Source organism: Astatotilapia calliptera, chromosome 7 (assembly GCF_964374335.1).
Source record: "Astatotilapia calliptera chromosome 7, fAstCal68.1, whole genome shotgun sequence".
Classification (NCBI taxonomy): Eukaryota; Metazoa; Chordata; class Actinopteri; order Cichliformes; family Cichlidae; genus Astatotilapia; species Astatotilapia calliptera.
In genome coordinates, this window is record NC_137428.1 from 62,198,895 (window position 1) to 62,217,025 (window position 18,131).

Below are 18,131 nucleotides of genomic sequence, written 5' to 3' on the forward strand. Positions count from 1 at the left end.
AGGCTGTCATCTTTGTAAATGTTTGTAATGAAAGAGAAAAATAAAATCTATATAACACTCGTGGGTGTAGAAACATGATAACGGTGAAACTGTGTGGATTCATCGGCGTCTTACTCATTTTTACCAAACGGCACCACAAACGTGAAGACACTGAATTGTGGCTTGCTTTGTGTTGCTCTCACTTATCATGCATGATGACTTTACTGGCCTGTGGCTCACACGTTTCTCCATTGTTTAGTCATCATATTTGGCGGTTGTGAAAGTGTGTTTTCACGCAAACATCCTGCACGTCACCGCTCGCCTTTAGCAGCGTCGACGTGACTTTGGCTCACTGAAGCTGGATGAGGGAAGTGATTTATGTTCACATGCACCAGATGATTTTTCTAATTGTCATGGCAAACGTAAAATAAAACCTGCAGTATGTTTGTATCTTACCGTGTCATGTTTTTGTCGCTTTGCAGGAATGATTCTCGAAGCCTCTAAAAGCGCTGAAGTTTGAGAAATGCACACAGCACCAACAAACAGCAAATGACTGAAAGAGCAAATCACATCTGAACCCGATGTTCATTCAGTGAACATTTCCCACTACACTGATTAATCAAGTAGTTTTTTAAATGAATTCTGGATGTTCTTCCATGCTGTCTCAAATATCGAATCCATGCTGTGATAAAATACAGAAAGTCTGAAACCACCCCTCATTTCTTTATATTTTGCTAATATAATTAATATTCTTCCTCTTCCAGGCTTTCTGGAGGTCTTTCAAAGTTTTCCTAATTTTCAGTCCTATCCTTGAACCTGACAATTCAGACAATTTTTTTTTTGTTAAGGAACTTAAGAGTGTGCTATGAATCATTCAACCATAAAAAGGGCTGAACCAGTGTAGTATCTACAGATAGCAGACTACTTGGAACTTGGCATATCTTGGATGCTGTGCAGTATGTCCTTAAAAAGATGAGTGGATGACAAAAGAAGAACAGATGGAAAATCCAGCAAATACTGGATCTGGCACTGGTGAAGGGTGGCTGTCAAGAAGCCATTATTAAGGAAGGCAAACAGATAGAAAATGAGTGGTAACGGGTCTTGAATCCAAATTTTCTTTTAGTTTATACGTATTGATGACAATTTGAAAGGAGCTCAGGAGAGAGGAGCGGCAGTGAAGGTCCACAGCCATCTGTAAACCACGGTGGAGGCTGCATTTCAGCCAGTGGTGTCTGAGATCTTGTCAGAATTAATCGTACATGTATTATAAATGCAGGAAAATACCATCACCACCATCTGCTATGCAATAACACCTGGAAAGCATCTAATTGGCAACGGCTTCATTTTTCAGCATGACAATGATACATACTGTCAGTGCAGTAAAACCATACCTGGATATAAAAACAAACCTGGACCTCAACATTACTAAAGCAGTGTGGGATCGTCTGCACAGAAAATGAAACAAAAGTGAGAAACATCAAAAGAAGAGCCTTGAATGTCTTTCAAGAAGCCTGGAGAACTGTTCCTGAAGGACTGTAAGAAGTTACAAAAAGCGTGCCTAAGAGATCAAGCTGCAGTGGTCATACTAAACTTTCAAGCTCTTTAGAATGCACCTATATCCTATTTTTAAAATATTAAATAATTAGGGGTGGCTGAAGACTTTTGCACAGTACTGTATGAAGCACTATAAAACATCAGAAGTGATCAATAGCTCACAGACAATTTAAAAACTGCATGAAATGATGTGTGGAACGCTAAACCCAACGTTTTACTACATGATGAGATGTTTATTTCACACTACTGTAGCAGCTGCCTTCACAGTCAAACCGTTTACAAAATCATCCTAGTGCTAGTGCAGTCATTTACAAGACATCAGGGGGCAGTGAAGTGCACATTAACAGTAGAAACTTTTTCACATGGCTTCTAGTTCTGCTTGATGGGTCATATCTGCGAAGACTCCAGCCACAGCGAGGAGCTCTTTACTCGTGCCTGCTGAGAGTCCTGCTTCAGCAGCGCCGTCACTGCGCCCTCTATCTTTGACATCCATACTCTCTGGTGGGGAAAAAATGTTTAGAAAGAGAAATATCAGATTTACCAGTTTGATTAACTGATAATATTATAAATTGTATAGTTTATTATTTCTTTGTAATGTTTGTTGCTGTAAGCTGTCCTAAACAGCTTCACACAAGTAAGATTAAACAATACAGCAATTTATTTTTATTTTCCTATACATTGTTCATCTAAACCAAAATAACAGAAACCTTTAAAAAGATTAAATGTATAGCTATGAATTTTTTACTATAAATAAATCTGAACAGACATGCATACAAACTGAATTTAGAAATCATTTCAAATATTTTAGCTTCACTTTCAGGCCTCTGTAGAGTTCACATCTTGCAATGATGTTTTGCACAAGGCAGAAATGTTTGGATAAACTTATGACACATTGTTCTTCTGAACATAATGTGATCTGTGTCCTGCATGCTCTCTTTGGAAACATTTCAGGTATTCACAGTTGAATTGATCTACCTTGACAGCCTCTGACGCAGCTTGCAGGATGAATGCACCAATACACTGTTGGTAGCGGTTCTGGTGCATTACTATGAAAGAATGAGGCAACCCCGATGCTATCAAGAAAGTACAAATGCTTTCATTTAATAACACCAATGCACCACATGGCATGCAAACATAAACAGAGAGACGTGACCCTGAAGGATATTTTGATTCTGTTGACTGCTTTGCTACGATGTGCTACAAACATGTATTTTATAAAAAATGGGTTTAGAGCTAGAAAACTCAATTAGTTGAATCTTAAAAATTTTACTTACAGGAGGCATTAAGTTGATCGATGTTTCTAAGTTGGAGTCGATCTAGAGAGATTGGCTGGTCGAGAACCGTGAAGGTGCATCCCTCCTTCAGCATCTGATCCAGCTCCAGGTTTTTCAGAGGATTCTGCTCTGGACCTATGGACCTCTGCACAGGATGTCAGGACATATATATGAAGTTATGAGGGATATGTAGTTAAGGCATCCTTGCACTAAATATCTATCACTAGCCTAGGTTAGAGTGAGCAAAGGTTAATGAGTGACCCACCTTCTTGTTTCTCTTCATCTTTGTAATCAGCAAGAATTCATCAAAGAGGAACATATAGACGTCTATGAGCTTTGCGTTCTCTGGGAATTAACCACAGAAAGACGACGTAAAGTTTTTAGTCAATTCGAAGCAGGAAGCGTGTGAAATGTGTTGGATTTATGCCAGCTGACACACCTGTGAGGACGAGTTTCCCTTCGTGCAGCAGACTCCTGTGAGAAATCAGATTATCCAGTGTGACAGCCTTCAGAAGATGTTTCAGATTCTAAAAGAAAGAAAGTCACATTAGAAAACATTTTCACCTTTTAGCGCTTTTCAGACACATCGGTCTTTCCATTAATCTGACAGCAACTCAGCATGTTGGCTTCTGAATGAGCACCCTGGCCCTCTACTAGTAACATGTACATATCACTTTAAGCATAGCACGTCTTAACTGCATACTATTGGATTAATAAATAGGTATGCGCATGATAGCGAAAGAGCAAGTCACTCGTGTCTAATTTAAGATGCATCTTTGGTATTTCAAATGCAGATGAGCTGTCTGTGTGAGGGCTACAGGTAGCTGCTGCAAACAGGTAGCACACAAAAACAAACACGTTCACATAAACAGATGACAATGGCGGAAAGAACTAAATGTTCAAAACTGTGGTCACATTTAACTACGGTTACATGCTGACACTACCAGTACCACGGGTGTAAATAAGTATTGTCAGCACTGACGATAGTTAAATGCTCACAATACTTATATGCAACAAGTCATTTACATGTAAGACTTACACATCGCAACTCTCTACCACTGCTATCTGTGTTCACTTCAGTTCAGGTTTGTTTATATAGCACCATATCACAATAGTCCTCCTCAAGGCAATTTATGCTTTACTATATAACTTGCAATGTAAAAGCAAAGACTACAACAATTATACAGTCCCCCTATGAGCAGGCACTTGGGAAAAGCTTTCTTTTAACAAGAAGAAACCTCCGGATCAGAACCAGGCTCACTGAGGGGCAGCTATCAAGGAACTGGTTCATGGTGAGGAGAAAGAGAAGAGAAAAAAAAATCTGACAGGACAAAACACAAATTTCGGAAGAGAATGTGTGTCACAGTGTATGACAGGAAATCTCCCAGAAGCCTGTAGCAGCAAAACTATAGCAGCAACTATAAGTTAACTTTTCAAAAAGGAATGTTTTAATCAGTTTAGAAGGTATCTGTCTTCCAAATACAAACTGGGAGGTGGTTTCACAGTAGAAGCTCTTTCCCCATACAACTGTTGGGTGGGCTGGTCCCATTAAAACAAAAGGGAAAAAAATAAGTGCATTTACACACATGCAAGTTTCTCTCCTCTGGTGTCTGAGTCTTTCTGTTTCACAGCGTGCTCTGCACCTGGATGACAGACTTATTACCTTAGTATAAGTGCTATGAAATCAAGCTATTCATTAACTGTCTTCCTTTCACTGCTCTCACTTACACCAAGTGTTTGCTGCTCTTTCTATTTCGCTCTGTATGCAAAGCCCATTCCCTTGCCACATGTACGGCAGAGAGAAAGTGAAGATAAAATAACTACAGATGAAGAGAATACAAACAGAAGTGTTAATCCACCTACAATGATAGGGAAGAAAGACTCTCTTGGAAAAAAGAAGAAGAAGAAGAATAGTGCCGCTGTCATCCTCCCATTCAAATTGAAGCTAATATTTAAAGATGTGAAACTGAACTATTATCAAATGACACTGTAAAACTCTAAATACTGCTATTCATTGCTTTCAGATCTGATTTTCTGATAATTTGATCAGTTTATCTGATGATCATCAGGCACTGGAGGATAAAGTGTTGGCACATCTGTGTGACACGTTGCTCTTTCAACACAGTTCCTGAAGACACAAACACACCCAAATAGCAATATATACACAAACACAGGACAGACCTCAGGGATGAAAGCACGCTTGTCCCTCTCCCATACAGGCAGCCAAACCAGGGCATCTCTCAACTGTTTCACTTTCTGGTAGTTATCCAGCCATTTGACCTTTCCTTCTAAATCACCTGTAAACAGAGAGGACAGGAGACTGAATGTCATTAAGGACAAAAACAGGTCCTCAGACTCAAATTGGTCACTGACAACTTCATTCATGTCTGACACGTCACACAAAACTCCTGCTACATTTCCTATGCCTTTTATTTTACGTAACATATACCTATGTAAAATATGCATTTTATAATGTACCAAAGTGCATAATGATTACATTCATTTATAATGCTATACAGTGATGCCATACATGGGCGTGACCATATCGTGAGAGATTTCAGCTGTCTCTGCTTTTACAGTAAATATCCCCCACACCCACAGAGGACTTTGGTCTACACATCCTAGCTGTGATTACAATACTCATTGTCACCTACGCTTTACACAATCATAACCTTTTAAAAGGTGTGGTAAAACACACCTTTTTAATGGTTATGGGACAAGGTTTAATTAAAGATTTCTGAACCCTGAGCAGTTTCGTTTGGTACGGTTATTTGTTCAACGCGGCAACATGACATTGAGTTGAACGGCTGTAGAACATTTCCCACAGCCTGTCCTTCCAGTTATATAATAAACCGCCAAAACAGGTCTGCAAGCAGAGGCTTGCAGTGAAAAATAAATGGTCAAGGCCTCCTGGCTGATATCCAAAGCATGCAACCTGTGTGCTGACAGGCACTGATACTAGCTGGCCTGTTTATGTTGACAGACTTACGTCCACTTAAAAAACCCTTCTATCTAGATATGTTTGTAAACCACCAGGAGGCAAACACGTCGTGCTGAAGAAACACCTGAGTCATGATCAGCTGATTAACATTACTCAGACGCCTGACTCAAAACATTCATTTTGCAAGGTGACGAGACCTATGCAGGCGCTTTAATTTAGCAGGACTGAAACAGTAAAAGCAAATTTAGCCAAGCAGAGTCTCCTAATGAGGTCAGCCGAAATCAAAAGGAGAGCATTTTGATAACAGAAGGGAATTTTCGAATTCAGTGCTCACATATCGATTTATCCACTTGTTCTGCTATAAGTTCCAGCCCTCGGGCTTCGTCCTCCTTCTGGCATCTCTTTGCGATATTCCGCAACAGCAGCGGGTATCGAGTTAGCCTCTGCAGCGGTGCCACCAGCAGGTCACGCAGGTGAAGCCTTCGGCACTGCTTGCTCCTCTCACACCACTGAGGAGAAAAAAGGAGGGACAAAGAATGGGTACAGTGACAGAACGAGTGAGGTCAAATGTTTGAAAGGACTTGACTTTGTAGGGAAGGAGGGAGAGGATGGGCAGTGAAATGCCTGTGAGAAGAAATTATATGTAAGACCAAACACAGTGACAGTTCCAGCAAACACGCCAGCATGATGACAGGGAAAGTTACACAAGGTACAAACGGTGACATTCCTCCCATTGGCAGGCTGCTGTGACACTGAACTGATTGTTTGCTATTTGGGCACCAATGCTCCTGTGAGTCCTCTCTCACATTGGCACACAACACCTGCTGCATTGTCATGGTACACAGCGTCCTTCCCACTGTGCTGACTGGCACGCTCACACACACACAGACACACACACACCAGTAAGACCTCTCCTGTACCTTCACGTAAGTCCCAAAGTCCTCTCTGGGCTTCAGACTGTCCAGATACAGAAGAGCCGTGGAGTAGTTGAGGCAATACGTCTGCAGGCAGTGGCATATGCTCTCCTGGAAAGCCTGCCAGCAGACAGTAGTGTTAGACAAACACTGGGATACAGGCTGCTGGGTCGCATCAGCTGTTAAGCTGCAGATAAACATATCGTAAAAAAGCACAAAGAGGATGCCGCATGCACACATGCACGCACAAAAATGTCCAGTGTGTGTTTGTAATGGCATACATGCGTCTAAGATTGTCCTGTGATGTTTCTGTTAAACTTTTAATAATTTTATGTAATTGTAACTAGAGTTAGGTAACCTTTTCCCTTCTCAGCGAGCTTTGAAGATGCCATATTTTCAACACGCTCTTGTCATGAGAGAAAGGAAGATGGAACAGATAATAACAAAGCACATACGTAGATTTCAAAGTACAGTTTAAATGCAAGCATGCTAAATTTGGTCAGTGAGAGCATCGTGAAAGAAAGAAAGTAAATTCAGCTGTGTATTTGTGTTCTCATAAAAAACATCTGCATTAAGGGGACACTTTCCCGGGCACTAGTTATCACACTTGATTATTGGGCTATAAGACTCTGTGGAATGTGTTTTGTCCATGTGGGCAGCTAGAAATCTAGTCCAGCTTGAAGCTGTCGATTTTAGAGCAGGAGCTTCTCTCAGTCCATGGTGATGTAAAACGCTTGTGCAGTTACCAGTTCATAGCAGGCTGGAGCCTCGGTGGTTCCTAAGTTGTTCTTGAACATCCTAAACAAATTCCTCTCATGTGGCTATGCTTAAAGGCCAGGTATGTGCCAACAAACTAAGCAATTTAAATGAACTCAAATTCCACCCTAACGAGCGATTAAATACCTGTATGTGCATTTTTAATCCCGTGTGGATTAGAGAAAATCCAAAATAAAGTCCAACTTGTGTACCCAGTTCTTGTTTTTTGAAGTCATTAAAGATATATGCTATACAATCAGCCTACCCTGGAAAATGAACAGTCCAAAGAAATCATAAAAAATTACCAAAAAATGATCAGTGTACTTAAATGTTTGACCTCAACTGTACGAGAATATTACATTTTGGCTTTTCTGCACATTATATCAAGTCCAGCTGATCCTTAATAGCTAGAAGAAAATAAGAATGCTTCCCAAATAAGAGCTTAAGGTTAATAAATTCAAACTATGCAGCTATTTTTCAAGTCTTTGAAAAAAAAAGCTGTTTATGAAAATACTTTAAGGATTATATAATAATTAATCCAGATGAGCATATCATTCATACTTTTTCTATCTATTTTGATTGTCTTATCAGCGGGCTAGTGAACACTGCTGTCACAGAGTCCAAATGTGAATCAAACTTGCCTTCCCCAGCAGATCCAGCAGGGTGGGACTGCCACCCTCAGTAATCTCCAACATGTTCTTGATAACGCGGAGGAGGCTGTTTAGGAAACCTGAGCTCACCTGGAGCAGAAAACAGTGTCAAATGTCACCACAGGGCCATGTGACATTTTTATAATATCACCGAGGTATTATGTTAAGATAATTGTTAACAAAGGTTTTTTACACCACATTATTTTTTGCTGACCATTAAATAAGCTTTAAATAAAAAGCTAGCATTTTAAAATAATACAGCTGTAACGACTCATCATTAGCCCTTTCATAGTAACTTTATGTTGATGTGACACCAAACCATGTTGTTTTAAGGATATGAAAGCAACTGTTGTTAAAAATGATTTACACAAACTCCTCATGCAAATGATTTGCATCATTTCTCACCAGGCAAAGCTCATTGAGATTCGCAAACAGCCTCCATGAGTCAATATCAGTCAGGCAGTTGGTCACCTGCAGGTTTGTGAGCGTAGCCGAAAACACCTGAGAGGCACAAAGAAAGCAGAAAGAGAATAGGTTCAAGGTCTCTCTCATGCCAGCATTAAATTTCAAATCCACTGGTGGAAAGACGGGAAAATCCAAAGAGACTTTTACACGAACTCCAAAGGCGGGAATTCAGTGAGAAGAATACAAAGAAGCAGGTGTTCAGTTGCATTTGGGTTTGGTCTATTTATTTGTGATCCTGTGTGTGTTTTTGTGATTGTGTGTATGTGTGCATTGTGAGGCTCTGTAGGGAAAGAGTCACCTCTTTGAGAACCATGAGTTGATCCATGAAGTAAACACACTCGCTGGTGAAGAGCTCCCAGATGGTCTCTTGTCTCTTGAAGCCCTGCGGGTCAGAGGAAGCACTGACCTGGGAAGACTGGTCTTGCAGGAACTCAGCCAGAGAGTAGTCCTGCTCACAGATACACAAAAAGACAAGAAGCTATAACTCAAAGTAAAGGCTGCATCCTCCACAGAAATCTCAGCAAACGTGTTTATTTTATGGCTGTAAATTTCCATCTGCCACTATTATAGATTCAGGAGTACATCAGTGTTTGTTTGTGTACATATACAGGTCGACTTGTGTAGTCACTGCCTAGAAATTCTGGTTCTTACACAGTCTGTGTCATTCAAACATTGTAGGAGCTTCCATGTAACTGTCAGCTTCTCATTTCTGAGTCATCTGGCAAACACTGAGTTGTATTTGACTTGGGAATCTGGATGGCTAAGCCTGGATCACAAAGTCAGTGAACGTACAGAACCAACACGATGATTTACAAAACAAACAGCAGCTAATAGCGCTCATTTCTTGCCTTATATCTCTGAAGCTCCAAGTTTCTCCAGTCTTGAATCTGTGCAGTTGAGAGATATTTCTCAATATCTGACACCGTGCATGTCTGCGGCTTGCCTTTACTCTGAAAGGGAAAAAAAAATTAGGCAACACATTAGGCAGATTTTTAGGGCTGTGCACTAGCCAAGAAAAAAGGGTGTGTGCCTAATTGTTGTTAATATCTGTTCACATAACAACCCAGCAGTTTCAAAACTAAATTAACAAGTTTGGCTCAAGTTCTGCATTTCAAGTGTTGACCAATTACAAAAAGCTGTGTGGGCCAAAAGGGATAAGAGGAAACACACTAATCTGCTTTGGGAAGTGGGTCAGAGAACAATGTCCAAGCCAATTGCTCACTCCTAAAACAAAGTACATCAAAACAAATTACAAGCATGCCACTGGCACCAGTCACACACATCGATGACTAGCAGAAATACAAATGCACTTACCGTACTACACCTCGAAAAAGGCCACTTTGACTTCTTGGTATCTGTAAAAGTTGTGACAGTGAAAAGAAGCGTGGGCATTTTAAGTTATACGCACATGACAGTGCCAATCACAGCTTGCTGAAAATGTCAAAAAAATCTTTTGTTTTTTGTAAAGTGACCACCACAAGTTCTGTCCTTTTGCTTTTTTTAAATTCTAGAAATACAAATAATGCTCCCTTTACGACACAACAACACTAGACTGATGTCTACTCATAACTCTATATAGCACTTTCTACAGATTATCTCTAGTCTGTCTGTTTTATAGGTGTGTAGATAAAGTTATAAACCACACTTTTAGTAAAGATGTAATAATAAAATAAGATGTAACTTACAATAATCTTGACTTTGAATAAATTTAATGCTATAAAACCATTACCTTCATTATAAAAAAGTAATTATAATCATTAATGAACTTAGTTTGAGGTTTGAAATTCAGCTAAAAAAACAAACTTTTATTAAAGTACTAAATTAAACATTTAGTCAAAGTAGCTTTCAAGTATTTCAATAATCAATAATGGTGGGGAAAAAACATTTTGCAGTATTTTTGTAGTATTTTTACTTGCATCTAAACAGGAATACCAAATAAATATAATTTAGTCATAAATTTAAATAGTCTGAGAATACTATAAACAGGAAGGCTCATCTCATGCACCATCATCTGACATAACGTTAGCCGAGCAAACTTAATTGATATCAAAGTGATTAGCAGATTGACTCTGCATTAGGGTAACATTTATGGGAGGTTTTATTGATGGTGTTGGTATGCTTAGCAACCTCATTTTGCAGCCAAAAAACATAAGTGAAGTGAGATAACTTTATCTTTGTGTTACTGGATAAAACAGGTACGGATGTAATTAGCAGATACTCAGGATATCGCATGCCTAAAAATTGCGATGATATTGTATGGTGGCGTGCTTGGTGAGTCCCACGTCTAAAAATAAAAAGTTCATGGAAATTCATAAAGTAAACTGAAAAAAAAAATCTAGCTGTTGTGCACACATTTGAGTCGATCACCATAACAACAAGAAAGGACACGATACAACCAAGCAGGAAGCAGGAAGTTCATTTTGCTGTGAAGCATTACAACAATAGACATATTGACTCAATAATAGACCCATACTAGTTCATGAGCAAGCATCACCTAAACAGAGGGCAGACTGCAATCTGCTGGGACTGACAGAGGTACCTGCGAAGTTTGAGTCATTTAGTAAGTCAGCTGCTCCATTGGACACGAAAAGATCTCCTGGAGAAACATCCAAGCCGGGCAAACTCACGACGACGGAGCTCCGTCTCCTCTGATAAAGCCTGAGGACACAAAAGCGGACAGGTGGACAATTTAAGATGGAAAAAAATCCAAATACGCAAACAAAGAAAAGACAAAACAACCAAAAAAACCAAAAACGAGTTCTTCATGCTAAGAAGAAAAGCTCATCAGACATCAGAAATGTACAGTTCAATGATTATTACTCCATTGTAAGTGTATTATATTCTAAAAGAATGGAAATCATACAAGCAACAGGAAATTACAGAATTCCTATTTGTGGTTTTACATTGTTGGGATACCACTGAAATACCATCCGCATTGTGCAGCAACCCGGCGATTAACATAGGATAAGTGTTATGTGTCTGGTTATCCGTGGATAGATGCTTGTTAATGGATCGCCCTATTTGTGTGGAAGGAGGCAAGCTGTCAGTGTGTGCCAGTTATAATCCGCTTGGTCTGCTTTTCATAGTTAGTAACTGAGGCATGGCTGTGGCTGGAAAAACACAGGCCTGCCTCTCAGCCTCAGGCAGGGCTTAAACGGCCACTGTTCTCAAGTGTTTTGACTTATCCTCTGCTGCTGCTGCACTTCTGGGATTATTGCTGAAAGCAAAAATGGACGTTCACATGTTGAAATTAAAAATTAAAAGCCCAGTGATAAATCTTCATAAGCAATGGAAGCTGACCCTGGAATATGCAGGCTAAATATCCAGAAAGGGCACGGCCATGGAAATGTTTTCATTTGTTGTAAAAGCCCAAAAGGAGGAACTTGATTGGTGACAGCATGACATTAAACCGTCCCAATGCTAAATAGACAACTGCAGTCGTTAAACATGACTGCATACAGCCATAAAAAAGGACGCAAAGTAGCCAGACGAGCTGGTTCTGCTAAAGCTAAGGCTCACTTTGAACACGCTGACACTGATCGACAAGCGGTCAGTGACCCACGTCAACACTCTGCGGTTTGGCTTTTAAATATTTTAGTGCCTTTGACTTCAAAAAGGAGAATTTAAGCAGGAATCAGTAGTGATGAAAGTAACAGATTAAGGGCAGATAACAGCAACACACAATGTGGCTAAAAACCATAAGGAAGTGTGACTGACAGATGAGGGCTAATGCCCCTGTTTAGATTGACAATACAATACAGTGGAGCAGAAGTAAAAGCAAGGGGAAGAAAATGCAGGAACAATTTATGTAAAACTTCTTCATTAGATTGAAGGAGGAAGTGTTCTTCCCCTCACGGTGCAACACATCCCCTCACACAGGACCTGCATTCTTGCTGCTGTGGCTGCACAGTTGCAAAAGTACCCTACGAGACTAATTCGAGTGCACATGTAGGCCACATAGCTGCAGGGCCAACTCATACACTTGGAGGATAAGTCAGTCTACAACTGAGCGGGGGTAACCTGGTACGTTTTTCCTCTAGGACACTTTTGTTCAACTGTGAAAGCACCAACTGTTCTTCGCTCTCACTGGATGGGCCGTTTTCTTCCTGGTAAACTGATACGACACCCACGTCCAGATCAATGTAAAGATGCTGAACAGAGAGACAGATAACAGTCGGCAGTAGCACCTGAGCAATGTAGGGGACATGTGGCACGAAAGGTACGATTACCTCTTCATACCAGGCCAGTGTCGCCTTGCAGTTCATTCCACAGCATCCTCACAATGACATCCTGTTGGTTTGTGGCAGCTCAGAAAGCTTTCTCTTTGTCCGCCTCTCTGCTACAGAGAGCACTTGTAAAAATGGCCGCTTTGTTCATGCATAACAAGAGAAATAATGATGCTCCCAAACAAGACTGTCCCAACCAAGGCTCGCAAAGGCCCGGTCACTGTAAGAGGCACAGTGCCAGGGTGTAATTACAGGGACAATAGCTGCCTAATTATCCGGTGAGGGGAAGAGCCTGGACGCCTATTAGGAGGGGTGTGGGCGGCAGTAAGGGAAAACAGCCTTAATGAGCCCATACATAACCATAGGACTCTCAAAACTTAACCCACCAAGCTTATGAAGCATTAACAAAGACACGAGTGACAATGAGTGCACAACAGGGATCCTCAAAGCAAAGGTCCAATCATCCTCGCTTGCTCTCAAGCACCAAGAGAGCACACAACTCAGAGGCACTCTGACATGTTGTAGCTCGGATTTTGGGTTGTTTTTGTGAGCAGGTGAAACAGAAGGACAAAAATAAAAAAAGAAACCATATGTGACAGCTGTATCCGTTCCAGGAAGAGTTTTACGATAGGGTAACACAGACAACATGCAAAACAGTCCAAGGTACACTTACCTATCATGGCAGGATTCCTTCTCCTGTAAGAAAAAAGAACTTTGTTAGTGACCTCATCTTTCCAAATCAGCAGTTATACTACACGCCACATCGACACTGTCTCGCTCCACAGTCAGGACCAAGCAGAGGGTTCACAGACCTCCTGCCGCTAACAACACCACTATATCACTTTCAAAGACATTCAAATTTGAATCTGTATTTTAAGTGGTCGCTTGCATTCAAAAGCCTCTGATATTGGAGGAGAATGCCGGTGCTCTATTGAGGATCGGCTCGCTTGAATACCGTGAGCTGATGAATAGATCTCCCCATTATCTTTTTCCATCGCTCACTGACCCCTCCATTATTAGGTGACTGCTGACTGCGGTGAATAGGGGCCCGAGGAGAGCACTTCCCAGGGCTCTCCAGGCAGTGGGCTTGGTCAGAGCTGTCAGTGCATGTAACTGCTGATTCATTTGCTGTCAAAAGCTTGCATTGTGAGTGACCACTGCGGGAGGCAAGGCCAATTGAGGGAATGAAGGTTTTCCTCAAGGAAGGAATGTGCAACCATTTAATTTTTAGACTTTGCCAAAAAAGAAAAAAAATCTGCAGTAGATTACAGGAAATTTATGTGTGGTGATGGGGAAGAGGTTGGTGTGAAGGTTATGAAAAATCGTCTTTTTCCTGAGTAAATATGCAAACACTAAATTTACAAATACGTGGTAAAAGCTCACCTGAACTTCATCCTCAGGAAATCCATTGTCTTTAATAAGAAAAGGATGAGCACTGTGACATTCTTGTTCCACAGAAGTGATACTGTTGTCAAAAGTCTTTGATCTATGCGATCTGCTTCGCTGTTGGCCTGAGGATGACACTGGCTGATGATCGGCCTCCCCGTCAGAGAGTGGGCTCGCTGCAAGAGGTGAATCTACTCGGTGTCCTGGTGACAGGGGACTTATGGGGGATCCCGTGCTTGCAGATGATTGCTCTTCCTGAGTGCTCCCCATCCTGTGAGGCTCTCTAAAATCTATCTGAGGACGTCGGGTGCTCCTCATCCTCCTCAAGGTGGGAGATGTGGAGATACGTCCAGGAGCCTGGCGGTCAAACTGAAAGAAAGGTGGAGCCGAGTTGTCTGGGTTTACCAAAGACAAATGTCTCATTTTGGAGTGTGTCCGTTTGAGATCTATGTGCATTATGACTGGGTTACTGGTCTGGCTCTCTTTGTGCTCAAAAGATGGCGAGTCCGTTTGCGTCTCAGCATCCGCCACACCTGTTGTGACAACTTCATTTTCAGCCCATTCGATGTAGCTCCAGTCCAGCTTCTTTTCATTGTCCGTGTCCTTATCCTGCAGAATAACGTGCTGTAGAGAAGACATTGCAACCTCAAAGGCATTGTAGGGCTGCATAGATCAGGAAATGTGTAATCTTATAGTCTGATTTTTTTTCTCCTTCCACTCGAGCTCAGATGATAATCCTACATTCCAGTCACCGTTCACATCGCTTTACTTCTCCTGATTCTGCTGGGAAAAGATGAGAGTTAGCCATCAGAAAAAAGCAAATGAAACCAGGCACAAGCCTATATCCAAAAAATGAGTTTTAAAAGGTCAGCTGGCACTAAAGAAGCCCTGAAAATACATCGTGTGTTTATATAGTTTACGATACAGATGGAGTAGCTCACATATCCAACAGCAGAGTCACAGCACAGTGTGGCAATAGAGGTCTTGGCAATGTGGCGCTAAAGAGGCCATGCACCTTGCACTACCTCTACTGACTCAGGTTACCATCTGCTCCTGCTTTTGCATATTGATGTAGCCTTTTCTCCTTTTTACTATTTCGTTGTCCTAATGTACTACAACACTGCCTTTCACTGTTTACTCAAAGCCGAAAGAGCAGTTAACTCGGCACATCAACGAGCGGAGAAAGGTTAAGGGAATAAAGACAAAAAAAGTATCGATTTAACCACATCAACGATTTGTCTTAATAATAAATAAACGCGTTAACGTGAAGAGAGAGACTGCACATGCGCCGAAAGAGGGAAAAAATTAACAAGCCTGGTTTACTTTCATCCTCCGGTGCCTCGCGACCACTCGGACCGACAGCTCGCGGTGAAGGCTGACCGAGGGGAGTCCTGCTGGATGTCTGGATACAAGGCCGAATATTAAGTTATTTCTTATTTGTTCCTCCAGAGTGGAGCTCCTACTGCTGGTCCGTGTAGAGAGAAGTGAAGGAAGGAGTGGAGCGTTTCATTGTTCAGAGCTGTGAAAGGTGCGACTGCTCTGCTCTGCTCTGCTCTCTCTCTCTCTCTCCAGCCCAGTATGTCACACACAAGTTACACGAAGCCACCCGGTCAGTGTTTGCCTCACTAGTACACCTCATGTTAAATTATTGCCACCTACCTCTGTAACATGCGCAGTTCATTCAGATGCCTCAACTTTTTGGTAAGTGTAAGGATATAGACCACAACTGTGGATGTATTATTGTGAGCAAGTATCAGAAATCAATATCATATTAATTTCCATTAGAGACACTAGTTTTAGGTCTATGTATATTTAAAATAGTGTAATATTTAAAATATAATTTAGTTTGTTTTTTTCTGATGCTACATTTTTTAAAACCACTGCTTTTGATAAAAAAAAAAAGTCCAGGATTTTTTTCCCCAGTCGGTGGAATAAAAATTTGTCAGCATAAAGTGCTGCTCCCAATTATGTTTATTCAGTTTAGGCTGTTAGCCTGTCACTGTCTGTGTGCCAGCATCAAATTAAGGAAAGCCTAACATTATGCAACCCACTCATTTCTTCTAGTTTCAGAAATAATCTTCATAATTTTTTTGTGTTATTACCATTATTATTTTAGTTATTAGTTAGCTTTGTATTGCACTGAATCACCATGAGGAACCAGTTATTGAAACCAGTATGAAACAGCAGTCGGTGGTGTTTATATTTAACACAGAGGAAGTGGAACAGCTGAATCACCTGTTGGTTCAATGAAGTGAACACTACGGGGCGATGCAGGGTGAATCATCTGCGCTGCATGAGCGACGTTTCCGGAGGAACTCTTTAAGATTGGGTCTTGCGCGCCCCCTGGTGTAAAAGAATGGGTAGTACATGAAACCGCCACAACTTTTCTTCCTCGTGAGCTCCTGCCACTCTTCCACTGCAGCTGATTTCCTGCTGCTGATTTAACTTTCCCAATAAAATGGGCAAATGACACTTTCATTTTAAGCCATTTCACATTCATGTGCCATAATGATCGTACATTCAGTACTGATTAAATTTAATTTAACACTATGGTCATAATAATTTTAGTCATTGTAAGAAGTTACTCTCAATAAAATAAAAGCACGGATTATTTCTAACTCTAACTCTAGGACAGCTGGATGGATCGAGTGTAATGTATCCTTTTTGAGTTGTGAATGACATAATTGTGTATGTTATTACGTTATTAGTACTGATACATAACTATGTTTTAACAGCACCATGGTGGTTTAGTTCAGTGGTTCTTAACCAAATGTAAATAGTTATGGCATAAGAAAGGGTGAACAAAAAGGAACAACAAGCACAAGTTTATATGATTCTTTAAAATATATGTCTTTTTTTGGTTAAATATTTTGTAATTTTACATTTTTATCCTCAAAGTTTGGAGGAGAAACATCTAATCAATGGAACTGCTAACAAGTAAAAAGACACAAGCCAGAAAGTTTTTATTATTTTTTTTAAATTTGGGAACAACTGCTTTAAAGGTGTACTTTACCCCATAATTCCATGCCTATATCTTCTCTCATCTACAGTGCAGCTGATCCATCTAAATCAGTTTAGTGACAGTTGGGTTGTTTTAGAGAGAACAGCTGCAGAAATGTCTGAAATCTTCTGAATGTGATCTTTTAGATGGCTCTGACCTTGTGAAGCTCGCAGTCACAAGGAAGAAACAAATGAGCAAGTTTCATACCAGGTTCTCAAAATATCTGCAGAGCTTTTTTTCCTTTCTTCTGTTTTAGTGAACATAAAAGCTCAATTAGGATAAACTATTATTATAATTTTTTTTACCATCTGTCACTCTGGATGGTTTTTCTGCTGACTGATACCAGTGTAGCTCGATAGAAAAAAAATAGCTCACAGTAGCATTTTTTGGAGTAGCTGGGTCGTAATTTCTACTCCCCCACTCGTTTTATAAATGCAGTTTTTGCTGCTTTTAGTTGTTTTTTTTGTGTTATTACCATCACCAAAAGTTATACGTAACCACAATTTTGTTGTACATGTACAATGACAATAAAGGACATTGTCGTTTGGCTTTTATAAGCTCATTTGAAAAAAAAAATGTGTAAAAACAAGAAGCTGCTGAAGATGCGAGTCTTTATGAGTGAAGGAGCAGATACTTCAACACAAATGAGTCAAACTGTGAAGTTTTGTGAAATCACACAAAAATTGTATAGGTTACAAAAGAGTGCAGTACCATGTTTGTCCATTACAGTGCTGAGCAGTCAGAAGTTTGCACTGTGTTGAGACCAATATGAATATTTACACGGAAATGAATAGTTTTGATCAAGATAACAGAGATGACGGGTAGATCCGACAGTCTGATAGTTTGTGATTTCTAATGTGGGATCTTTGTCCAGCTGCACAAACATACTCATGGCTTGTGCCCAGTTTATAATTTTAATATATTTGAATTACTTTCCCCCGTGTCTGTTATGATACATGTTTACGGGTGTCTTTCCGCACACTTA

The 18,131-nt window shown here is 40.5% G+C and overlaps 1 protein-coding gene across 3 annotated transcripts; it reads right to left on the reverse strand.

Moving 5' to 3' along the window:
• Positions 1-1,745: 1,745 nt before the first annotated feature.
• On the reverse strand, positions 1,746-15,715 carry plekhg7 (pleckstrin homology domain containing, family G (with RhoGef domain) member 7). 3 transcript variants are annotated; one of them, XM_026176349.2, is made up of 17 exons: positions 15,469-15,715; positions 14,143-14,925; positions 13,433-13,455; positions 11,073-11,191; positions 9,848-9,888; positions 9,382-9,483; positions 8,832-8,981; positions 8,474-8,569; positions 8,060-8,158; positions 6,669-6,782; positions 6,083-6,257; positions 4,989-5,104; positions 3,247-3,334; positions 3,073-3,152; positions 2,808-2,952; positions 2,509-2,606; positions 1,746-2,031 (listed from the first exon to the last, which is right to left on the reverse strand). In XM_026176349.2, the coding sequence occupies exons 2-17, from the start codon at positions 14,812-14,814 to the stop codon at positions 1,921-1,923; spliced, it is 2,229 nt and encodes a 742-aa protein (XP_026032134.2). In that variant the 5' UTR covers positions 14,815-14,925; positions 15,469-15,715; the 3' UTR covers positions 1,746-1,920. The 3 variants fall into 3 exon arrangements, with proteins under 3 accessions (XP_026032134.2, XP_026032135.2, XP_080160957.1); XM_026176350.2 differs by having other exon boundaries at positions 14,143-14,928; positions 15,469-15,702; XM_080304831.1 differs by having other exon boundaries at positions 15,460-15,591.
• Between the last annotated feature and the right edge of the window lie 2,416 nt (positions 15,716-18,131).